Here is a 26,943-nt window from a genome sequence, read left to right on the forward strand (position 1 = left end):
GAAAGTGAACGTGTCTGGTAGAAAACAGAGCCAGCAGCTGGTTAAGATACTGATATATCTCAGCTGGATCCTGATGTGCTTTTCTTTTCTTTTCTTTTCAGAATTAAAAGTTTAGTCTCCCAGTAAGACCAAGAGAAACTCCTCCATGCATTCGTCTCCAGTAGACTGGATTACTGTAAAGTTCTTTTAACAGGACTTCATAAAAAGAGCATTAAACATCTGCAGCTCATCCAAAACGCTGTGATCTGAACACATCACACCAGTTTTTAAATCTTAACACTGGCTTCCAGTTTATACTGGTTTCCAGTCAGTCACAGAATAGATTTTAAAACCTTCTGATTGTTTACAAATCCCAGAATGGTTTAGGCCCAGAATACATCTGTAATATGTTCAGAGAATATAAACCTAGCAGAGCTCTTAGATCCAAAGATTCTGGTCAACTAGTCCAGACCAGAGTCCAGACCAGAGTCCAGACCAGGGTCCAGACCAGAGTCCAGACCAGGGTCCAGACTAAACATGGAGAAGCAGCATTTAGCTGTTATGCTGCAAACAAATGGAACAAACTGCCAGTGGAGATTAAACTTTCACCAAATGTAGACATTTTTAAATCCAGGTTAAAAACATTTCTTTTCTCATGCGCCTATGCATGAAATCTGCATGTTAGCTTTTTAACTTATCTTGCATTTAATCATTTTAATGTAATTTATGATTTTATTGTGATTATGTGTTGCTGCCTTTTACTATTTCTAAATATCTGTAATGCTTTTGTTTTATGTAAAGCACTTTGAATTGCCCTGTACACGAAATGTGTTGTACAAATAAACTGCCTTGCCCTCTATGCTAAACATACATAACCTGCTGTACAACAGTGTAAACAAAAACGAATTTAAGCCTCTCAAATTCAGCTTTTCAAGATTTTGTGTGAGACTGTGTGTAGGTCTGTTTGCATGTGTGTGTGTGTGTGTGCGAGACTCTGTGTGTGTTTGTTACTAACAGTGTGTCTGTGACTCACGTTCCCTCGCCATGCTGCTCGGCCTGGCTGAAGCTTCTCTTTCCGGGTCGGGGGGCAGATAGGCTACCTGGTCCAGGTGCTCCTGGTTAACCTTCATGGGCAACTTTTCAAATGGATTTTCAGATTCTTGTTTTTTCCTTCCACATTTTGTACCACCTTCTTCTTCTACAAGGCACTTTTATCTTTGGCATGGTCATAACAAAGAAATCCCAAATAGGCCTCTCCTCGCTTTCTCCTAACTTTCTCCGTATCATGCTAGCTGGCGCGGGCGGACATGTTGTTGACACATGACATCATGGACCTTCAGGTGCCGTACGACACAGACACCTGGCGTAAATCTGGCAAAGCGAAGTAAATAGGTTTCATATCAAAAAACGAAAACGAAGGACATTTTTGCTTTCATTTTAGTTCGTTTTGTAAACACACAATACAGTTTCAGTTAGTTTTCGTTTTTTTTAAAAACTCTCATTTTTATTTTTATTTCAGTTAACGAGAATATTTTTTTGATTTTAGTTTTCATTTTTTCGTTAGTTTTCGTTAACTACAATAACCTTTGTAAAGCCAAGGACAGAAACCACTGGTATGATCATGACCTACGGGTCCTTGTGTGGCACCAAGTGAGATGGCATCATGATAAATGTGCCACATGGGCTAAGAATTACCTTGAAAAACCATTTTACTCATAACAGTCCATCTCTGTATCCAGAAATGAAACCTAAAACAATATTTAGGTAAAAACTTAATTTATCAACTTTGTGCAAAGAACACAGCAGGTTCTTATGACAACTCAGTCCAAGTTTTATCTTTAGAGGGTCCTGGCTGTGGAACGCAGAATGGGACGGTGTCGGGTATTGGGCAGATTTGGATGTCCAACTCCGCCCTCAAAGCATTTCGATTGGATTGTTCTTCTCTTTCCTTCCTCGTCTATGTTTGAGCAGCATTCCCAGTTGTAAACAGGACTGGTCATGGACTAAATAAGGAGGCAAGGTCAAAACAGGCAGGCCAGGGTCATCAATGTTAAGGCAGAAATCCAAAAAAAAAAAAAAAAAAATCCAAGGGACAAGTGCCGAGACAGAAATTCGTGAGGCAGAATGCAGGCCATACTCTCTGAGGTTCAAAACCAGTGAAAAACCAATGGGTTTCTGAGCAAATGGCAGACAATCTGGCACTGGATGAGTGAGAAGAAGTGGCTTAAATACAATGGAAAACAGCATGATTGTAGCTACCAAACACAGGTGGACACAATCAGGAGCCTGGCAAGCAGAGAACCAATCAGATCATGACAGATATAGGAAAGGAAGCAGTACCATTGCAAGGCAGTGTTGCACAGACTAGCTCACGTGACCACTGACCTAAGAAACAAAGAAGAAGAAGCAGCAGTGATGTATTTAACACACCACCGTCTACTGTGCTGTCTCATTCTGATAATGTGCATCATCATGATGAGACCTCACACGTGAAGGTAAAAAACCAGACATTTCAGGCATTAAACAGTTTACTATGTGTGGCGTGCGCTGATAATGTAATCACAGAACAACACACACATAACGATGCTGTCCTGCAACTGAGCTACAATGTAGTCCTCCAAGCCAGACATCTCACGTGACCAAACTTGATCTAACAAAAACGTAGAAGAACCATAGCAACAAGCGGCAAAAAACAAAGAAGAAACACAGTAACAACTGGAAAACACAACACAGCATGTAAGGGGATATACAGGACGAGCGAACGATGGTGGTGTTGTGACTTTTGTTAACAGAAAAAGCCAGAACTGAAAAAACATAACAGACTGGAGACAGCGTGAACACGGACTTTACATCCTTCCTTGTTCCCCAGCCAGCTCGCTCTCTGATTGGCTACATTCTGGCCTACGTCACCATCCACACAGTCACAATTTAAGAGTCGTCGGTGTTCCTCAGAAATCGGGTCGTAAATATTGAACATATTCAATATTTCCGATTGTCGGCTACGACCCGTTTTGGAGCCGATTATCGGGACAAATCGACTCGTAACACACCTCAGACCAAATAATTGTACAGAAAACTCTTAAAGAGTCAGTCGGGCGTTTGCCGTCCTTGGTCAGGAAGAGATAAAATCAGTACAAAAACAGCCCGATAATCCCTGTGTGTACCAGGCTTTAAAGAACGCATGGGAGTGTGTGGGCAGTGATGTTTGACATTTAAAATAGAAGCACCTATTTATGCATGTAAAGGGTGCATAAATGAGGCCATGAGTGACATCTTCTCTCAAAAAGTAAGTCAGCAGACCAATGTCAAACTTCTTTCTGTACAACTTTCAGCGACAGAGCTTCATACACAGAGTGTATGGTTTACTGGCTAGCCTGTCTCATATATCGAGCATTATAATTATTATAATAGGTGAGCCGCTCCTGCTGCCTCAGTCTGCCTGATCCTTTGGACGGGTTGTAATGGAAGACATTTCGTTGTACTTGTGTACTGCACTTGTATAATGACAATAAAGGTAAGTCTATTATGAAGAGGAGACTTTGAGACCAACCATACACTGTTAAGCTGATGCACTCTTGTATTCAGCAAAAATGGACAAAGATGTTTCAGAAAACTGAAATTATTGGTATTCTGACTTTCCAAATGAACAAAAGTATGAGTAAAAAAAAGACTGATACAACACAATAGTTGATATGCCTTCATCCCAGCTTTTATTATATACAAAGCGCACCACAGTCCAGTTTGTTAATTCTATTTTTACAGTATAAAAGAAAAAAATGCTTCACATTTCGTTTTAGTTTTTAAACAAAGTTTAAAATTATAACTCTTTTAGAAAGCCTTGGTATCGTCATTTTCTTTTCAAGACAACTGCTATGGTTAGAGATTGTAAAATGGAAGAAACAGTTGTTTCCAGCTCCTTCTGCAGCTGGCTGACTGATATGTCAAAGACATAATTAGTACAAAGAAAGTAACGCCTGACTTTGGGAGTAGATTGGCTGGACAGTTAGCGCTGTGATGGTAAGAGTTAGCTAAAATGGCCCAGCAGTCTGCTGATAACAGCAGATCAAACAGAAGCTGTTACGGGCTGATTATCTCATTAAAAATTGTCCGTTTAAAAACCGTCTCTTGTCTTACATAAAACAGACCTGATGTGGGCTCCTTTCAACTCCTGTACGTCTCTGACAGGTTTGGGCCATACTGACCTGTCCTCTCACTGTGGCTGTCAGATTGAGTTGAGACAGGCTTGTCTGTAAACAATATGAAGGCAAGCTTCCACTGTTAGGTGGTCAGGGTGAAAAAAAATATGGAGTGATTAACACATAATTAGTAGCAACAAGAAAAAGAAAAGAGGTGGCTGAAGTAGAGATGTATCATTGTTATAAAACTATCATAGAAAGGAAGAAAAAACAATATTACTGAGGGGAAATTTTAAGAGGAAGTACCCCTTGAACACCATGATAGAACATTTCTTCGAAAGAAAGGATTTGTGTGGACTCAGACCATAAGTTTTACTGTCATCACCAATAGGCCAAAGTGAAATATGAAAAAGCTCAGTGATATGAAAAAAGCACAGAGAGAAACTGGTCTGAAGAAAGGACATCTTAACTTTTATTTTTATTACATAGTATCTCATGGAAGTAAATATTTTTGATAACACTGGAAGATATTGGCTGCTTTGTGGGCTTCAAATTGCCAGTCTGTTACCATAACATTTTAAAAGTACAAAATCTTCTATATAATCTGATTCAAGTTTATTTTTGTTCCACACAAAATAAAGCCTGTCAGTCTTGTCAAAGTACAGAAGAGCTTGAATCTTGTAATGTTAGAATAAAATGCCAATTTCTGAGATGTGACCTTTGCAACAATCTATGTTACTCTGAGTAACCTGCAGCCTTTCAATCTAGGTGACAGCTGCTGTGGCAGCTGGATGTCGATGTTCTCAGAATATGTCAAGCTTTCACCGCCTGCAATGGCTTGATGGAGTCAGGAAAAATATAATATGTTATAACATGTGAAAGAGTGAGTAATGAAGCAGACAAGGGCACATGACCAAGGACATGCTCTAGTATGTCAGCTGTTGGTAAACATCAGTGATGCTCCATATGTCAGAATCAGCATACAAGGAATATGGTGCGAGATAGGAAAGGCTATGAGTAAAACCAACAATGCATGCATCTGGCACATGCCTAACAAGGAGCAAATCAAATTTTTGGGCAACATATTCTGGTAACTACCTAGCTATAAATAAAAGCTAATGATTGATCAAAATTTGCATAACGAAGGCAAAGTTTGATGCACATAAAGGCTGTGGTTGAACTGATGAACTTTAAAGAATCTTGTATGCAGATTTTGTTGCTTTTCCAGAGAGCAAATCAGCTGTTCGCACCACTTCCTGTACCCTTGTTAAGCAACAACAGACTAACTACAAGCATTCTACAGTCATTTGGTAGAATGCTTGTAGTTAGCCTGTTAGCTTAACAGTTTTTTGGTTATAATCTAAAGATATATTATCAAGGAGAAGGTAACAGGGTGTTATAAACCCTGAAAAAAAACAAAAATGAGTAACTTTAATTATACAACTACGTTTTATATTCATGAGCAACAATTCTGAGAACTCTGCTTTATCAAGGCTGCAGTTACAACACCCTCATTCTCAAGTGCTAAAAATGGTGTTAAAAATGAGGGTTCTGTGATTTCAGTCCTGAAAACTCAGCCTCTAGCACTGCAGAAACCCCATACTGGGGCTGCGTTAGAGGCAGGAATTACCATTGAGGTAGAACGGGTGGTCGCCTCTGACTTGAGTGCAGGGTGCAGGACATCTGCACGTGCCACATTAAATTTGAGAAAATGGAGGAGCGTTTTGAAGTAAGGCACAACATATCTGCATGCAAGCAGGCGCTCGTAGAGGGCTTTTGCAATGTTTTGACAGAGAGCAATGCAATATTTGAGTGTGAATATAAGGAAGCTTGTGATTAGAACAATTATGTTCTTAATTATAGTCACTAATGTTAATGAAAGAAAATATTGACAGTGCTATGACAGTTATAAAGCTGCTAGTGGAGGCAAATGAGGATTTAGTTTAGGCTTTACTGACAGAGGGATGCAGTGAGTGTCAGGTTGCCTCATTAAAATTTCAAAGACAACAGTTCATAACAACAAGGTCAAGTAACAGACATAGGGGGCAACAAAGCAACAGACTGGCAGAAAGCAAAAACAACTCTCCATTGACAGGGATGACTGCCAACTCATTTGAATGTCGCTCAACAACCACCATGACATCGGTTGACTTTAAAAAAAATGGTAAATAGTAGCTGGGATGAAATGCATGGCAGCAACAGACTGAAACAGGTCCACAAAGGGCATTGCTGAACTTCTGAAGACTTAATCAAGTGTAAAGAAAACACCCAGGGTTTTATTTAGAAAAGATGAGAACAGAATCGTAGAGGACTGCAATAAGGTTATTTTTCTGAAAAGTATCATTTACATCTTTGTCCAAAATTTAGTTGTTTAACAGTAAGATTCGGATAAGAGGGAAAAGCGAGCCACAGTGTGCACCTGATGAGAAGTTTGGTTGAGAGTTGTTAAGGTGCTTAAGTAAGGCACAAATCAGAAAGGTTTACCTTAAAAAAGGAGACATGAGTCATGGCACATGCAAGGTTTTGTCTTTTTAGGTGCAAAACACTGAATATGGTTGACAGAAAACTATATTTCTACAATATGGTGTTACATGAAACAGTAATTACAAAGTGTGTAAAGGGGGAAAAAACAAACAAACAAAAAAAATCCTTAAACATACTTTCAGTTTACCAGAATAGATAAAGATGTTTGTCCTGCTGCTCAAAGACTAATCTTCAGCTCTGTCCTCCTGTTTTAAACAGTACAAGTGTAGCATCTGAAATGAGATCTTAAAAAAAGTGTTAAGCCTAAAACATGATGAGACAACAAAATTTGTAAAATGGTGTGCAGAGAAGCCTGGACATGCTCCCTGAATATAAAGTCCAAACGATGAAAAAAGTTGTTGAGGTACAAGAAGACATTCAGATTAACATCCATACAACTCTAAATCTCTGCATGTACATCCTAATTAAATTTTCCTTTCACCATTACTTAAACAATTTATCTCGTGTTAAACAACATCTTTCATTTTTACAACAGCCTGCAGCTGAGATTAGCTGAAGGACTGATTGAACTCAATGACAAGAAAGTCTGGCACAAAGAAGGACAAATGCAAATAAGGATCCATGGTTACTGAAAAGTGAGACTGATAGAAAAAGTAAAACTTTAGTCATAGCCGCTTTAATATACAATGTGTCTTGCAAGAGGCTTGCAATTATTGCAAGTCTGTGAACAGTGATTGCAATAATCCTAGATCACTCTCAAACATGCAGCTACGCAATGACCTGCACACATGTAAGTACACACATGCACACACACCTCAAACTTTAATTTTATTCCTATTCTTTTTTTCTTTTATTTATCTCCCTGTCTATATGCTCATGCTACTTCCTGCTTGTGACATTTTAGTGTAAATGCTGTCTACCAGGGATTGGGTTGCACATTATCCTGAGCTAGAAACCTGCATGCACAGCTTTTACTTTTTATGATTTTACCAATTTGTTTATTTGTCCCTGTTAAATAAACATGTAAACAAACAAACAGTTGCTCTGGGCACAGCTGAATGGACAAACCAAAGACTGTCTACATGATGAACCAGTGTAGTACGGAAATACATCCAATCTGGCAATAATTTTATGGAACAATTCCAGGTGGGTTTCACATTTCTGCATTTCACCTTTTGTGCTTGTCTCCATGTTTAAATTTGTCTTATTTGAAAAAAACATCATTCTCAAAGTGCTGCCTGATTTGTCCACATCAGAAGGGCTTCTCTGAAGTAAGCAGATGGTGTTTAAGACCCCAAGAATAGTGCAGTTTCTCCAGGAACTAGAACTTGCTGTTAAATAATATTTCTTTCATTCTTTTTATTAAAAAAAAAATTAAACAGCTACTTGGTGAAAAGTGCTATCAGAAGCAGCTAGTTAACTAATTTATTGACAATAAATCAGTTTTTCCAGGAGCATCAGTGTAACTGGTGCATCACACTGCAACCGTTTTTTAATACCAGTGTTCAAATATTGCCTGCAAGATCTCAAATTATAGCTACTGAGGTTTTACTTTCAGACATTTCTACTTACAAATTGTAAGTGAAAACATGGTTCACATGAGACTGGATTTTACATCCTTTTAAATGTTACAGTACAAACACACTGAACTGTAGAGTTTCCGTGTCCTTCTAGTAACATTCATGTACATTTGCCTTTATTCCTGGAAGAGCAGGAATCTCTGCTTCCTCTTCAATAAAGTGCAAGAGTCTAAAGCCATGAGCCATTTGCATTGTTTACATTAATGTGTGCGAGTGCATCAGTTTGACATGAAAGCCCATCTGGAACATGTTGTAAGAAACATTAAATGTATTAAAAATACATTTTTCTTTAGTCCTTATTCTTTTAGGGAATGCCAAAATGAAAAACCCTTTTCATAAAACCTAACAATTACTGCTATATGAATGAACGCAGTAGTTCCCAATATAATTTTAACATAACTACACTTCACCGCACTAGCCAGTGCAAAATGGTAATGTAGGAAGCTTTCAGACAATAAATATCTTTGTCTAGTCTCTGGTTCTAGTTGGATTTGGTTTAGATTTTTGTCATCAGGATTTTTATTTTCTGTATTTATTGGACTCTTGTTTAGTTTTGAAATAATAATAACAATAACAATAATATTTATTATTTATTATTATGACCTTATATCCTCTTTTCCTAAGCTTCTATCCTTGACCTCACTGGAAGGCATCATGTGGTTACAGAAAGGCAACGAGAGAAATTTGGAAGGACGACTACTCAGCTGCCATGTTGGCCTGCAAGACTGAAAGTACAAATATTTAATACATATTCTAGAAAATAAATGCTTCATCTCATGCAATCTGATCATAAAGACTAGGTATCATTTTAGTATGAACAGAATATGTTATTAATAAAGAAAAGAAAATGTCAAGAAGTGAATCACGTCAGCCTGCATATACTCTCTCCTCTCATATATTTATCTGCATGAATCAACTGGATGAATATAACTGAGCACAGCTTTGAAAGTTTCAGCCACAAGGAATTATGTCCTTCTTTCATAAAGGGAAGTTGGATATATTATACTGTATGTTAGGAGGAGATAATAAAGGAATCAGGAGCTCCTCTCCTTGGTTTTTCTGAGAAGTCAATCATGACTGCTGCTCAGATAGGTAATTTCACTCAGTTTGAAAGGCACATAAGTACAACAGACAACTCAACCGTTTGCTTTTCACATGCTTTCAGTCAGCTGATGCCACACCTGTTAATCTAAGATTTCTCTCCTCTGTGTAAATATGCTATCAATTTTTTGGGTTAATGCTAATTTCTTTTTGTCTGCTCTGTTTGCCTAATGTGGATCAGCTTTCTGGATGTACTGTCTTGGTTTTACCCTGCACCTGCAGTGCCTTTAGTTTCTTCTGTCTTTATCTGGCTTCTTTTCAATTCTGTTTTTAACATTTTTCAGTAGAAGCACTTGAATTGAGACCATGCAAAACAAACAAATGAAAAATAAAGTTGGACAACAAAACACTAAAGCAGGTCTAATTTTTAAACTAAAACACTGAAATGAAGATAAAAACGGTACTATGATCTGATAGAGGTTCATACAGCTGCATCAATCCACATGGATGTTCATATTCATTTTTTTTTTTTATTTGTGATATGTGTTTTCTTCATTTATTCTTCACCAGTAACACATATACCAATATTTACACATCTCAACAAATCTCACAAGAGTCCTTTTACTATGACTCCAAATCTTGACATTTTAGAGATAATTTCATTATTGGTAAGCAAATTCTCAGCAAAGGCCTGAAAAATAGGCACAGGGCTCAAAGGATTAATAAAAACTTCATTTAACCTGTCAACACACAACACAAGCTTAGTACAGACATTACTAAGTAAACGCAATTTATAAGAAACTGTCAATAAAACAAGCCTGAGGCAACCATCGTGTTTTTGGTTTTGTTATGCAGCTGAACCACTTCTAAGTTCACCGACCTTTTTATCTTCTTTCAACTCTTTACAAAAATATTCCTGCTGAGATTCTGTTCAAAACTGAAAATATTGGGACTGATGCTCATTTTTCTCTATGAACTTTCTATTTTTGAATCAATAGTTCTCAAACAGCTCAAACATATTGGTTGATCATAGCCTCTTTTTTTTTTTCAATGTCCTGTCCAGCATCATAGCAGCAAAATGATAATCTGGTTGCTGTATCGTGCTGAACAAATTTGCTCTGCCAAGGGGAGGCCTATGGGTAATGCTCCTCTTGATAATCTGATTAATTTATTTATTTACTTTGAATCACGGAATCTATGTAATCTTGCTGGACCTGACCGGAGGGGACAGAAAAAGATGGAAAATAGCAAAAAGAGCAAAAGGGAAAGAAGAAAAGAGACAAAAACAAGACAGACAGAAGGAAACGACCCTTCAATCCACACCATCACCAGACAACAAACTGTTACACCTGGACATGAACACACCAGAAAATTTCCTACAACTTTTACAAAAGCAGAAACAAACACAGAAAAAAAAACAGGGCTGCCAGTCATTAAGAGTTTAAATAATATCCAAATCAAAAAGACATGTCATGAAAGTAGCACAACAGCGACCAGATACTAACTCAGGAAAGAAAAAAAAAAAAAAAAAAGAAGAAGAAGAAGAATCTCTTAGTATAAAAACCCACTGGATAACTCAGTGACTGTGTCAGCATGCAGAGGATGAGGAATAAGGAGTGATCAGTGATGAGGAGTGGTGAGTGAGATCGTGCAAATGCGACCACGCCTCTACGGAGGTCAGAGGCAGACCAGGGCAGCCCAGAGACCCGGGGCCTCAGCAGCAGCCCCGGAGCACTAACCCAAGCTACCCCACCCCAAAGACGACTCCAGCCCCACTCGAAGTGCAGCCAAGGAGAGCCCCAGCAAGAGCCGCCTGCGGTCTTGGGGCACAGGTCCCAGTGGGCCAAGATCGGCAGCCACCCGCCCCGCCCCTGCCACCTAGGGCAGCCCGAGTGAAGGGCCCAGGAGCCTAGAGGCGGCCCCCCCACCCTCCAAAGGCAGAGGGCCCGCACCATGCCCAGGTGAACCAGGCCCACCCAGACAACCACCATGCTCCATGGGGGACACCCCAGGCAGACCAGAGGACAGCAACACACACACACACCCGACCCAGCACCCACAGAGCTAGCAGCCCACTAGCGCAGCCACCACGGGTCCCGGCCCCTGGGGCAACCACCTCCCCCCGCTCGCCCCCAGCCACACCCAGGAGGAACAGGGGTGTGAGAGGTCCCCATTACCCTCTCCCTCCCCGCTCCTGGCTGTTTATGAAGTGTGTGTTGTTTGCAATTTAAATTGAGGGGCAGTGACCGCAGTGTGCCGGGAGCCAGGCCACTTAAGTGGCCCCGACCGATATGCACCGTATGACACGCCCCCCAGGTGTTGTTTGTGTGTTGTGTTTTTTGTGTTTTGGTGTCTTAATGCAATTAAGATTTGAGAGGTGATTCACCACGGGGTGCATCCGAGGAGACCACTGAATGGCACCCTCCGCTCCACCCCTCCCAAAACCCTACGTGTGTGAGACAGAGAGTGGGAAAGAAGAGGGGTCTGGGGATGTAAGCAAACTTCCCTCTGGATTTTGAGCCTCTAGTGACATTAGGCACCTCCGCTCCCCGGGAGGTCCCCCAGGGCAAGACAGGCCAGGACAGGCCACCCCCTAGGACCGGGTCATACAGGGACCGCAGCCAATGAGCCGCCACCGACCCCAGAAGGTACCCACCCCCTACATGCCTAACGGGGAATGACAGGACGGGAAGAAGGACATAGCCTCTTTAAAATAAACTATTTTCTGACCATCAAAACATGCAGTGAGACACAAATTTATATTCTTTAAAACCATGACTGTTATTAAAACATTTTAATCCAAATGTTTTATTTTTGTCTTTGTTTCTTTTTATTCTGTGTAATGTCTTGTTTTTTCATCTGGACTGAGTCTGTGTTGCTAAAGGACTGATTGTTCCTATCTGTGATCCTTGACAAGCTCATGAGTTGTTATAATAATATAAGATGACACTTGATGTACTGTCTAATCTCAAAAGAATGGTCAATGTATCGCACGCACACCATCTGTGGACTTTTCTCAATGAAACCATCAGGAACATTAGCTTAAAGAAACGGATGTGACTGAAAGCTGCAGCTTTAACAGATTGCTGCTCATGTTTAAACCAGCAGTGAGCTGAGCAAACAGAAGAAAAGTGCTAAAATGGAGCAGATAGAGACAGCAGCCCGCATCATGAAACAACATAACGGATGTGGCAACTGGAAGGTTTTTGCCACTTGCTCACTCTTGTCGGTAAAAGATGATTTTGTTTGCTATCGTTTTTATTGCACATTTAAGAACAGATCATTTCCAGGAACAGCTTTTCCTGCCACGCATGCTCAGTGAGGCTTTATCTTTACCTGTGAAAAATAAAGAATAGCTACCCGTGTCATGATTCTTGGTCTCTGTTCTGGCTTCTTGTGTTTGGTTTTTGTCATGTTTTTGGTTTGATCTTGGTTTCTTGTATTTGACCTCTGCTTTCTGTTCATGCTGTTAGTTCAGTTTGTCCATGCCACACCACACCAGTTCTACTTAATTAAAACCTTTAACTGCACCAGTTTGCCTCCAGCCTAATCAGCCTGCACTTGGCTCCTCACCTCCACGACTCTTCTGACAGCCAGCTCTAAGTTTCCATTTATCAGGCCTCTTTTCCATATTGTATATTTGTACTTTTAATTTTGTGTCATTGTCTGGGAAGAAGGTGAAATTAGTAAAACGCATATACTGAAATTTGGCACAAAGAGGTACCTTATACAATTTCTGTGACATCCTCTGGCCCTTAGCAAGTCTTAAACTATGGTTAATAGATGTGACAAGTTATACTTTATCTGTTATTTATCTAGCAAGAGTTAAGCTAAAACATGGAAGCATCATTTAAAAAAAATATCAGAAGACAAGCCATGATGTAATTTGTAGAACAACCGTTAGCAGCAGTAATTATAGGTTCTTGATTTCTACATGACGTTATCAGTCTCCTACATCAATGTGAAGGAATTTTTACACTTAAGTTACGTTCACATGGAACACTTTCAATCCCATTGAACGTCCAATCAGAATAAAATTGAACCATGTAAACATGTCAGCTGATCTAAGGGGTGATTTGAACCTTTTCACCATCGAATCAGCAGGAAAAAATAACCACGTAAACACTCATTCTGATCAATTTGTGCTGTATGTTGTCTCTGCGCATGCGTGAACCATGTGGGGGTGACATACGGGAAGAGTTTCAGGGAAGACGGCAGCAAAACAAGACAAGACTGTGACAGACACAACCTTTTTGTTAGAAACTGAGTTGAGGATTACTGAGCACTTCGCCGGGTAAAAAGGTTAAAAATAAAAACACTTCTTCTGAACTAGCAGACACTACACATGTACAAAGTGATACGATCGTAATAAATCTGTCCATCATGTAAATACAGCTGATCGCATCACTTTATCCAGCATCCATGTAAACATGGCAGCTGGAATCTGATCAGGTTGATTAAAATCGGATAGATTATATATTTGTTCATGTAAACGTAGCTTGTGCTTCAGTTCATTAATTCGTGCACACTTCGGTAAGGACCCATCGTGACCACAGCATTTCAATCAGTTAATGACTGAACTTTGACTGGATCATTGAAACATCTTGATTGTTTTCTTTTTTTAGTCACTCTGTAGATTTACTGCGGTGTTAGCGATCATCGTCTTATTACAAGAACCAATTTCAGTCCAGCTTTATCTGTCAGACAGATGGACCTTCAATTTGACTCAGGAAAAGTTTGGTGTCCAGAGTATTTGTTGATATAATCCAGAGCCTGTAGCTGAAAAACAAGCCCAAATCATCACTCTTCCATCTCTGTGCTTGACAGTTGATATGAGGTGTTGGTGCTGATATGCTGTTTGGTTTTCATAAAACATGGTGCTGCATGTTCTGACCAAGCATCTCCACTTTGGTCCAAAAGGACAATGGGCCTCATTCACCTGTTTTTACTGTTTTTACAAACAAATTTGATCTGAAGTAATACTTATGAACTTATGAACTAACAAAGATTGTAGGATTCATGAAAATCTCTGCAAACACTCAGAAATACGGACAAATTCCGTACTGCTTTTGTTTTCCTCTGTTTAGTTTAACCCATAAGAGCCCGACATGACATATATGTTACATACATTTTCTGAGACATTTTGCTTCAATTTCTGGTATAAACTTTGCTCAAAATCCTGTTGAAGACAATCTGATACTTGTCTTCTGTCCCCTAATAGATACCCAGAAGCAGAACACTACATTATAATTAATAATTATATAATAATAATATCTACCATTTATAATTAATTATAATTAATTATAAATGGTAGATACCCCCCCCAAAAAAAATAAATGTTAAGTTTTTTGTTACATTTTGTTAAAGGGCCAAATAAACCATTTTTTCATGGGTCGGGCCTTAGAGGGTTAAAATGTAATAACTACAGTAATGTTTTTTCAGTTTTTTTAAATAACTCTTGGTAATTCACAAAACATTTTTTATTTAAAATAAATAACATGAAATTGCAGATTGTGTTCTAATTTTCTTCAGAGAAAAAAAATACTAAGCTGAGTTGTCATGTTGTTTTTAGAAAGAATGTCTAGGAGGCAGTACTTCTTGAAAACCCAAACTTGTTCATGACAGTATATTAGAAAGTCAGAATTTTAAACCTGAACATGCTAACTGTGCCCTGTGGGGTCTGAGATGTAGGTCTTGGGGGGTTTTGCAGTTTCTCTAAACATTGCGCCATCTGACTTTGGGATGAACTTGCTTGGACATCCAATCCTGAGAAGACTGGCAGCTGTGAATAAAATATGTGAATAATTCTTTATCATTGGTGAATGATGATCTCCAATTTTTGGGGGAAAATATCTTATAACCCTTTCCAGACTGATAGGCAGCAACAGTTGCTTCCCTAAAATCACTGCTGATGTCTTTCCTCCTTGGTATTATGTAAGCACACCGACCAGGACACACACAGAGAAACATGCTTTTACAAAGGTGATCACACTCCCTGACGATCAGCTGCAGAAGAAGCAGTAAAGGTTGAACTTTGATTTTCACACACAGCTTCTGTATTTTGGTTTGGTTTTTGTTAAATAATAGTGTAATATGTCATGTGCTGCTGTTTATCAGAGGTTGCATTTGCCTCATTTTACATCCCAATAAGAACCAAACATTTTTATTGGCCTGATATATTAAACCTTAGAACTGAGGAGAGGGTATACACTCTCTTTCATATGACTTTGCTGTTACCAAAAGGTAAAGGTAAAGGTGCTTGTACCACTGAATCATATCATAATATATTTGCAATACCTACTGTGCATAATTTGCATGTCCATGTAGAATATAGCCCTTTCCTCAGGTCATTAAAACATCCACACTTCCAGGAACAATATGTGGGCTTGCACTTATAGTAGTATAGTAGTTGCAGACTCACTGTTAGACACACACACACACACACATACACACAGACTTTATGCTTCCAGTGTTAAGCTGACAGCGGGTGAATAGGTCTGTAGCCTTGAGGTTTAATGAAGCACCTCAGCAGTGTGTAATGAAGACAGTTGTCTATAATCCTGTCATTAACACTAGCCTGCTGACTGAGCGTCTGCTCCTCTCTACTCCACCTCTTATTTTAAGCATAAACCTAACTGCCACTCTCAACAAAACCCTGACTTTCAGCTACTAAACATGCAGGCTAGCTCTACATTTGTCAGTCAGGCATTGGAAGATACTTAAAGATTACGCCAGGGGTATTCAACTAAAATATAAAGAGGTCCAGTTAGAGAAAAGCTTTTGGAGCCAAGGTCTGGCAGAACATATATATATATATATATATATATATATATATATATATATATATATATATATATATATATATATATATATATATAGTCTTATGTACAATGAAAACAGTGAAGAATCTGGACTCTTTTAACATAATATCCAATATTGTGGACAGCTGTGAGAGAATCAAGGGGCTTCATAACAGGAGCAGGACAAGCCCAAAAACACACAACTGACGATATTTGCAAGAGACTTAACAGAAAAACCAGCTCAAAGTCGCAGATTTAGCAACTCTGCCTTTCTTGGGCGCAGTTGTCTTTATCCCTGCTTTGTTTGATCTACCTGCAGTTTACCGCCACGCCGGGAGCCTCACACACTGATTGGCTGAGTGCACCATGTGGGGTGGCTTACCTCATGTGCAATTGGTCTGCGTGTTTCCTGACCACTACCGTAAAGACTGTAAAAGTTGCACCTGTTAAAATGAAAGCAGCCGGTCCGATTTTATATTTTATCTCAGGGTCCATGTGGGACAGGTTCTGGGTCTGGATCCGGACCGCGGTCCACTTGTTAGTGACCTCTGGATTACGCCTCATTTTTAAGTCTGGTCTCAAACTTCTAGCCTTTTTGTTTGCATTCACCTCATGAAAATCCAACCATTAAAGTTTAAAAATAAAGCCAAAGGTAAGCGCAAAATTTTTCTTTCAGACTTTCTATGTATCAAGACACAAGCACATACATCACTTTACCAGTTCAGCAGCAATATAAAGGATGCAAATTACAAGTAATCCAGAATTTAGGTCATCCCTCATCAGTTCTTCTCTGCTGCCTCTGCACTGAGGTGCAGAAATACAACGTAGCTTCAGATGCTTTAATAAATCTCAGGTCGGCTGTTTGGCTTTAACTTTCCCAACAGAGGTGGTGGAGCACAGAGGACAAGATGGGGAATTGATGTTGGCAGCTATAATGACTATGATGAGAAGATGTCAAACCTGATTCTCTAACCAGGATGACATTTCTCATCTTTCAAGCCCATATCTTTGAAATGTTCGAGCTCATTTTCCTTGCTGTCTTGTCAGCTGAGCAGCTTCTATGCTGAACGTGCAGACTGGACAGAGGCTTTTGATGCAGTCATGGTTTAAATGAGATAATGTTACTGATAACGTTGAGCACTGCTGCTCTGTATTTGACTTGCAACTAGATTAACTTTCTTTCCAATGTCTTATCTCAGATCTACATTGGAGTGATTTTACTGGCTCTTTTAGACAGCTGGAGCACAAAAGAAAGACATAGTCAGCATTACATTTTTCCCCACAGACTTTCTTACTGTGGTAAAAACTCTCATCACATTTACACCTGCAAAATCGCACCTGTCTGATGGCGTGCAGCAGCTTGCTATATGAGTAGACAATGACGCTGAAAGGCAGGACCAGGCAGAAGGTGAACAAGCAGATGATGTAGGAGATATTGTTGGGTGTCTGAGTCCTCCAGTCGACTGAGCATGTGGTACCGGGACCCTCTGGCCCATATTTGCTCCAGCCCAGCAGGGGAGGCACAGTCCAGGCCACAGAGTAGAGCCAGGAGAAGCAGATCCCTCCCAGTGCTGGGCGGAAATCCCTTCCATCAGCCATATTGGGTGTCATCATGGTATCGTAACGCTCGTAGGACAGAACAGCCAGGGAAATCAGGGAGACGATACCTAAGGAGGAGGAAGTTCAGAAAAAGAGGTCAGCAAGTGAGCTGCAACATACTTTTCTTAAAACTGGAGCATCTGCGTTTTGTTTCCAAAATGATTGAGATGCATTTCAACTGGATGTGAAATCAATTTTACGCTTGCTTTGATCATCTTAATGATTTTTAATGTAGCAACTTTGAGCTGCAAACATAAAGTTAATCTACTGATATTTACTCTGATTAGATGTCACATCTACTTTGAGCATGACCAAGTCCAAATTGTTTGTTCGTGGAGTTACATTCAAGTCATGCAGGACTTTTCATCACTTTCGTCAACTGATATTACTGCTTTTCTGATCCTTTGTATATCAGAAAAAATAAAACGAAGCAGCTTGTATTTCACAAACTGGCTATTATCAATATAAATTAAATATAAGATAGGCTTTTTTCAAAGTTGATTACACAGAAATGTAGTGAATTCTGGTGGGACAAAGGCCCAGCAAGAGACACACACCTAAAAAGCCATGTTGATCAACAGATGACACAGGTGATCAGAGAATTAGATGCTGCTGAAATAAAACGCGTTGTCTACCACTAAATTATTGGTGTGAATATGGGAGGTTTGAAGTAATGGCTTAGTAGTAATGGCTCTGACAAACACTCTTTGGAACCATTCATGAGCCGATCAACTCAGACCAATATCTGAGAAAATAAAATGTAGTATCATATGCTGCAAATGTTCTCCCTTGAGATTATTATGAACTTGCTAAATAAATAAACTAAAATAGATTTGTAATGAGATTTTCCTGAAACACACTTAATTCTTTATTTTTACATTTGTCTCCCCGTGACATCATTTGACACCCATTTACGTCATCTTCTCCAATCTCTGTTTTAAAACAACGTAATTTTATTTAAGAGGGGTTGGATGTGATCACAGTAAGGAGTTAGTGTGGTACATGCAGCAGATGATATTAAAGGCAGATCTGAACAGACTGATCGGATTTTGAGTCATTAACTGTGCCTCACTCAGGTTAACTTTGGTCAAAATCTGGTTCGTGTCAGATGTCTAAACACGGCCAAAATTTCAATGTCTCTTTTTGGGCTACACAAAGACTTTGACGGACTGACTTAATTTAGCTGTAAAAGCAACGTCCATGGACATCTGGTGCGGAAGCTGCGTATGAATAAGACGGGAAAAGAGAGGAGGAACCACAGCAGTCACAACATACTGAGCTGAAGGCCCACAAAGAGTTACAGATGTACTTTCAGGCAATCTGGCAGCGTTGTAGGAACTCGTCCATCTGACATCTCACACCTCAGTCAAACTCTGAATCCTCTGACCAGGACAGATCCTCCTCTCATAAGTTGTTATGAACATGATTTTTGGATAGTGAATTAGTCTTCCTCTATTGGTCATTAATCTAGGCGTACCTCTTCAACAGACCATCAAATTTAGTTTAGTCGGATTCAGAAATCCTTTCTTTATTTTCTGGAATATTAATTAATAAACACCACAATTATTGCTTCATTTTCCTACATCTTTACACGTCTTTACAAAACAAACTTTAGTTGAACATCATATTTACATATTTTCTCTTTATGCTTTAAATGTTAATTTTGTATTTTAGGTAGTTTGTTGAATAGTTAAATAAATATGTTATATTATTTTTAAGTGGGTATTCAAACAGTGACCTTTCTGTGTGGAGTTTCCATGTTCTCCCTGTGTATGTGTATGTGGTCATTTCATGCATTGACTACTGCAACTCCTTACTGGCTGGTCTGCCTGCATTCTCAGTTAAACCTCTGCAGATGATCCAGAATGCAGCAGCACTTCTGGTCTTTAACCAGCCCAAAAGAGCTCATGTCACGCCGCTGCTAATCGCTCTTCACTGGCTTCCAGTTGCAGCGCGCAGCAAATTCAAAGCTCTGCTTCTGGCTTACAAAACAGTAACCTGGTCTACTTCCACTCCTTAATCCAGAGCTACACTCCCTCTCGACAGTTACGCTCTGCCAGTGAAAGACGCCTAGTGCTCCCACCACAACATGACACAAAATCAGTAGCTAGACTCTTCTCCTCTGTTGTCTCTCGGTGGTGGAACGATCTACCAAACTTCGTCCAATCCGCAGAGTCCTTATCTACTTTTAAAAGCAAGCTAAAGACTCAGTTGTTTAAGGAGCATTTCTGCACTTAGCTTAACTCTTCTACTCAGAATGAGTTAGAAAGATTTGTCCAGCTCTTTGACTCAACCAAGTACTGAGTAAGCTGTGTGACCCTATGCCCAAGACGATATTGTGTGATGAAATCATGGTCTTGTATTTAAACAAAATTACTTAAAAAAAAAAATGATATGCACCGCCTCTAGCACTACATGACAGCACCTGGGTCCAACTTGACTCACAGCAGTCTGACTACTACTTAATTACAACGTCCCATCTTGTTTGAATTCTTGCTTGTGTTGTTCTTACTCTCAAATGTAAGTCGCTTTGGATAAAAGCATCTGCTAAATGACTGTAGAATAGAATAGAATAGAATAGAATAGAATAGAATAGAATACACATGCACGGAGCAGCTGATTAGTTTATAGAATAATCTTGGCAAACACCAGAAGTTGACCCTCCTCCATTGCCGCGGTGGCATTTCTATGCATGTCAGAGCAGAACAGATTAGAATCCGACAATTTGGTTTTAACTTTCTTCGAGTTTAAACAGTGGAAAACTTTAATTGTGGGGAAAAAAGCAAATGCTAAGAACGTGGAGCTTTACTTCATAAAGATTGTCTGTGTGACACTGAAGGGGGCCGTGGTTTTTCCAACAGTAACGTTTGTTATACTAATGTTAACATAGGAGACAAGGGGCTGTGGTGTTGCTGAGAGTTAAAGTCTAACTCCACCCACTGCCAAATTTGAAAAATATCTGAAACTTCAAGGGTTGGGGTACAAGTCTGGGGGAGGGGAGTGGGTGGGTCAGGAGGCACAGGGAGAAATGATTGACAGACAGCAGCTCAGCTCAATGACAAAATGCAATGCGAGATTCACAAAGCAGCTACACCACAGAGTGGTCTTTGAGGTGGAAGACGTTTCCCCTCCTGAATCTCCTCAGCTACACATGAACCAGTTAGTCCTGAACGTTTCAGTCTGAGCCGTTAGCGCTGTTAGCTGCCTGTCAGCAGCTCCAGCAGCTCTGGAAAGCTGTGGAGACTCGCAGCAGGTTGTAGCAGCTGCAGGAAGTTGCTGCTGGAAGTTGCTGCTGATACGATTTGAGCTGCTGTCTGTCGCCAGATGAGGATCAGCAGGTAAAAAATAGTCCGGTGTTACTTTTACACCCCTCACAAGCACAAATCGTCCGATTGCAGGAATATTTAATCAGAAACTCTGTGAAAGAATAGAAGACTGAAACTAGCAGATTTATAGCAGATGAGTTCACATCCCTTCTTATGTGTTGGTGGGCGTGGTTTTCTATGCCTGCACGGCAAAAACCCTTCTATCTGCATCTGGAGGGAGGGGCTGTGGGGTTTTTAAATTTTCTCGAGACGTAGATAACCTCGCTATGTCACATAAAACATAACCTGGTTTTACCCTGTAGAGATGAGCCATTTTTTATTCACAAAATTCTGTTTTTAAAATAAAAAAATACCAATTTTATCAACAGTATATGTGGTTTTCATAATTAAGTAATACTGGGCACACTACCCCTTTAATGTTTAATTTAGGAGACATTGTGAATTGTAACATTTGCTCTTATCAATGCAACCTTTTGCCCTGAAAATAAAAATCATTCAGTCAGCAATGCATACAGTTACTAGTCAATTAGGACTTGCCACCTCAGTAAAGGCGGCACAGCAAGATGGATTTAATCTATTTTGGAGTGATTTGTTTCTGAAGTGACTTAAATAAGAGCTAATCAGCACGTGGAGACTGAAAGTGCTGAACCAGAGGCAGCTTGCTTCCATTAAGCAGAGTCTAACAGGGACAAGGACTTTGATTACTGATAGCCAGAGTACCTCAGTACATTATGGGGCTCTCTGATTGGCTGAAAACATGCCATGCTTGGTGGACCTGCAGGCTAAGATAATATGCTCATGCCTAACAACCTAGGAGCAATGACTGAAGAGGGGGAAATTATGGGGGGGGAGATTAATGTGTTTGGGTGGCTGTGCCTATTAGATATTCGTGTGTGTATAGGTGTGCGTATGTCTGTGTGTTTGCAGGCGGCTCTGGAGGCATAAAGAGCTCACGGTTTGTTACTGATGCATTCTGTTCAGATGTGGACTTAACAGGTGTCGTCTTCATGTCAAGCAGATACTTCATGAATGTACTTCATCAAGATTCAAATAAAATCTTTCATGTTTCATGAGTACTTTGGTATGCTACATGGAAATTAGCTCAACACAGACACAGAGAAATTAAATAGCACACGAAGATACACAATTGAAGTTTTAAATTGGGCTTTATTGAAGCATAAAGGTTGAATATATCTTGTATTCATTGGAAAGAAATTCTATCCAACAGCAGACAAATATCATTGTAATGGATACAGATAGTTATAGATAAACCACATGGTTTTCATCTGTGCTTCAGGCTCATTCCTGATTTGTCTCCTTTTGATTTCCTTACTAAATATTTACTAAATATTTTTACTGTTGCTGGTGACTTTTGGTGACAAAAATGGACTAAAAGAAAAAGACCAAAACAACCCAAATTTAAAACAGAAGATAGATAGATAGATAGATAGATAGATAGATAGATAGATAGATAGATAGATAGATAGATAGATAGATAGATAGATAGATAGATAGATAGATAGATAGATAGATAGATAGATAGAACTGTACTGTCTGTCCCGAGTGGTGACAAATTCGACTACATTTAAAAGAAACAATAAAACTTCTAAAACAAACAAAAACATTCACAAAGAAAATGGTGAGATTAGTGAAGAAAGAGCAACATATGAGTTGTGTCTATTTAATATTATTCAGAATAGTTATGGCAGAGGGAATGAAGGATTTCTTGTAGACGTTTTTCTGGGCCAGTGGGACATCTAGTGTGATCACCTGAGGCCAGATGTGCAGCTGATTGAACTACTTTAACTACTCCAGCAAAGCCACATTTTATAATTTTCCATATTATTACACATTATGTATTTAGATCAGTCACTAAAACATCCCACTATTATTCTTCTAACTCTTGAACTGGTTCAGTTAAATTATAATACCCTGCTAATAAAGGGAAGCACTCATCTTACAAAACGAAGACACTTTGTTCATTTAGTGCTCCTGAAGCTTGTAACAGGCTGATTTCTGGCACTATTTCTGATCCCAGCTGTAGCTGCTCTGCCTGGCTGTGAGAGGGAAGCTGTGAATTTTTTCTGCTGCTGTGGTTCAGTCTACCATGCTACCATGAACTCTTGCTGTTTAAACCTGCAGGGCTCCAAGGACAGATGTGGTTTTGACAGAGATGGTTGGGCCGTGTTTTACTAGAAAGGATTAGGGATGGCTAAGGCATCTATGAAATATTCCACAGAGCTGGTGTTTTACTTAAAGTTGCATCTCACTGAGGGAAAATGCAATTCCTACAGCAGCTCCTCTGGCTGTATTTTATCATTTTATCATTAAAGAAGTCTCTTAAAATGGTCTGAAAGCCCTTAAAATATGCTTAGCAAAGCAATTTATTATCAGATGAAGATACACTATTACACAATGATGCAAACTGCTCAAGCTGTTTAGATCTGCAGTGTGGGCAATATGAAATAATAAAAAGATAATATCAAGAATATGATTAAATAAAATACACAGTAGAATTAAATATGAAGATGCTGAGTATAAAATAAGGTCAGCAGGCTGAAAAAGGTAGGAAATATTAACATATAATCTCACGTGCACAAATTTGAACATTTTCTGTCTTGAATGCAATTACCATCCACTAATATCAATGCAATGTCTCATCTGTAAACACGTCACTACATACTCACAACTGCTGCATGCAGGCACTATAACAATCATTTAAAAAAACCAAACAAAGAAAAACAGTCATAAGTTAGAACAGTTGTGGCTGTTTAAGCCAGTCAGTCAACAGATAAGTTAGCTCCTTTATTTATTTTTCTAAATGCAATGAAGCAGACATTAATATTGTTTCAATTACCCACATATATACAAACACAGAGAAAAGCTAAAATAATAAATAAAGTTTTATTTGGGTAGAAATCTAGAAGTTAACTCTCTCCCACAGAAGACTACTATTGAACAAGTTAAAAAGTCTGACTTATAACCCAGACATTCTTCTTGGACTTGATATCACCATGAAATACGATTGCCGTGCTAGTTAAGCAGACCTTAAAAAGCAAATTAAATCCTTAGACTTAATTGTTTTTGTCCGATAAGCTGACTGATAAGTGCAGATGGAGGCTTTCAGAAAGTGGTATAAAAGCAGCCCTGCATACATTTATCACCTTAAAATTCTGTGCATCTGACTTGTTCTGATGGCAGAATGACAGTCATTATGCACATTCCTGGAGCCGTCATCGCCCTGCGGCATCCTGAAGTTGAGAAACCACACACACTAAGAAAAGTCTGGAAAAAAAGGTTCAGATATACTAATAGCGTGAAGAAATTTCCACTTGTAACTTTTCAGAGTAGTTTTAACTGTATTTCTTAATTCACACATTGCATTGGAAACAAGAACTCTTCTCGAAACCAAACTTTTCTGCAGTCCTACTGCTTTGATAGTACAGAAATATCTGTTATTGGATTAACAGACATGGCCATGAATCCAACAGGGAAAATACTGTGGAAGTATGGAATTTTCCATTTTTGGATGAACGGTGTCCGTAAAGTTTACAGTAAAATTTCCTGGTAATTTTCTGCCAGGACATTATCTGTTTTTTTGCAGGCATTTTTCTTGGAGCATATTTTACAACTCTGTGTTCCAGTCTGGAGTATCATTTAACGGCTGCATTTTGCTTGCCAGCACTATGTCACACACTAGCAAATGGATGTCACCACATTGACTGGTTTGGATGTATACCATGGATGATTCAGCAACAGAACCGTAGAGGATATTACAGGAGGAAGTGAGGAAAATAAGTAGAGAAAGTGACTAAGAAATTGACTGACTTTTACTAGCTAGAGACAGCTCAGAGAAGAGACAGGATGCAAGACAGATTTTCCACTTAGTCTTCATTAAGGCACACCAGGCAGACCAGTAGTGTGGTATAATGGGGTCATACATGGCACAGAAATATGTTTTTCTTTACTATTTGTCTTTGATAACATTAAAGCGTGTTAACATTTTCCTGTAGCCATTCAAAATAACATTATGAACATGTGATGATTTGGACCCTATTTTACAGTAGCATTTAAATAAAAAGCAGCCAATACAGCAGTGAAAAAAATAATGGGGGGAAACATGATCTGAATATTGAAATGTAAGACAAAACTAAAACTCTTTAACCTATAACAGTTTAACAAAGTCTAGTATTGCAAATTCTGCAGTAACTATAATAAATATAAAATAAAAAATTGTAGAGGTAAGCCTGAGTCAAATCACCCACTTACTTACGGTATTACATTACAAGTTGTTATCCCATTACAGTTTCAAGTTTTGACCATGCAACTGTTGTTGCTGTATAATTCAAAAAATAGTCCCATACATATTTTATTAATAATTTCTTAGAGCCTGTGATTTAGGCAGAAAAACAGACCAGGTACTCCATAACTAAGATATCAGGCGAGTATTATTTGCTCACCAGACAGGCAGCAACTGCTAGCGGCAGCTAATGCTAGATAACGCTAATGTTTCATCGCTAGCATGCTTCGTCAGTTTCACGGCCCCTGGCCTCATGTTGCAATGCATGGTGGTCTGTTAAATGATGTAAGTGCTTCTGCATGCTACTTTAGCTTGTTCAACATGGATAAACTGACAAAGTAGTAAAGTTTTATTAGGAGAGAAATCAGGAAGTTAACTTTTCCAGAGAAGGCTGCCGCTGAACAGGATGAAAAGTTTTGTTTGTATCCCACAAAATCTTTTTGTATTAACAGTATCAAAACTGAATTCAACAGTTTGAACATTTTGTTTTAAAAAGACATTTTACTGAAATCCTGATAACTTTGAATATGTATTTTAACAGTCTTTAATTGTGAAATAGAATAATATTTTCTTTCTATTTGAGGTATTTTCACGATTATAGATATGTTATATTATTTTATATCAGACATACTTTTTCAGGCTATTTCTGGAATCCTATTGGTATTTCTCTGTATTTCAAATACAGAAATAATACTGACAAACACTGTAATGTTACAGTTTATTTATTTATTTTTTACATTGTGGTGTTCATCAAGTAGTTAATATCAGATTTTTAAAGTTACAAATATTTACAAGGCCAAATGCAGTCATGTGATCTGTTTCTAATTAATAACAAATGCACTTTTTTGTAGTTTTGTTTTCATGCTTGGAAATTAGTTATTGACAACAATACTGACTCACTTACTGGGATTACAGTGGGGAGGAAACCTAACTTATCAGGATGCCAAAATGATTGTACAACGATGAAAAAACAAATTTTAGAAATAACACTGATCGAGACCTCCTGGCAGAGGGGCTTCTCTTTGTTTAAAAGATCTGCTTCTTCAGCAGCTGGGCAACAGTCACTAGTTTTCCATTAATTTCCTGTAACGATTGCACAGACTACACCCTGAGCCTGGTAGGAACAGCAGTCCCTAATGCTGGCTTTGATTCAAACATGGCCCACTTTAATTCTTCAGCATTTTAATGGGTTTTTCACCTGAGGCCTGATTCTTCTTCACCCAACTCTGGAGAGGTGTGGAATGGATTTATGGTAAAATGAATGACCCTCTGTCTCAGGCCTGAGTCAGCACAGTAGCTAATCATCTTTCATTGTCTCTGGCTTTTGCACTCATTCTATCGCCAGCTCCCTCTAACTCTTTTTCTTTGTCCCTCTTTACGTTCCTTCTCCATCTGTTTCCCATTCTGGTGATGCCTCTCTGCAGTGGTTTTATTTTCTTACTTGCTTCCGATCCTGACAGCCAAGCAGAAGCACTTGTTCCAAATCAGACCATTTGTCAGTGTTACCCTGTTGCTGCCTCCTCAGCACAATCTAGCATGCATCTCCAGTACTTAATGGGGTTACTGTAACTGATTCATTAAGCGACATAAATGAGAAATCTAGTTTCTGCAGTGAGGTTAAAGGATTAGCTGAACTTGTTTCTACTAGCTAGAATTTTGTGGAATAGATTCTTGACATGTACAAGCACACTCAGCATA

The 26,943-nt window shown here is 39.0% G+C and overlaps 1 protein-coding gene across 1 annotated transcript in view; it reads right to left on the minus strand.

Moving 5' to 3' along the window:
• The window catches only part of tmtopsb (teleost multiple tissue opsin b), a 58,190-nt gene that overhangs the window by 25,055 nt on the left and 6,192 nt on the right, over positions 1-26,943 (minus strand). Inside the window, exon 2 of the mRNA XM_041968359.1 lies at positions 17,359-17,687. Coding sequence (XP_041824293.1) covers positions 17,359-17,687 — 329 coding nt within the window. The remainder of the gene's footprint in view (positions 1-17,358; positions 17,688-26,943) is intronic.

The sequence above is a fragment of the Melanotaenia boesemani genome, chromosome 18 (genome assembly GCF_017639745.1).
Source record: "Melanotaenia boesemani isolate fMelBoe1 chromosome 18, fMelBoe1.pri, whole genome shotgun sequence".
NCBI classification, from domain to species: domain Eukaryota; kingdom Metazoa; phylum Chordata; class Actinopteri; order Atheriniformes; family Melanotaeniidae; genus Melanotaenia; species Melanotaenia boesemani.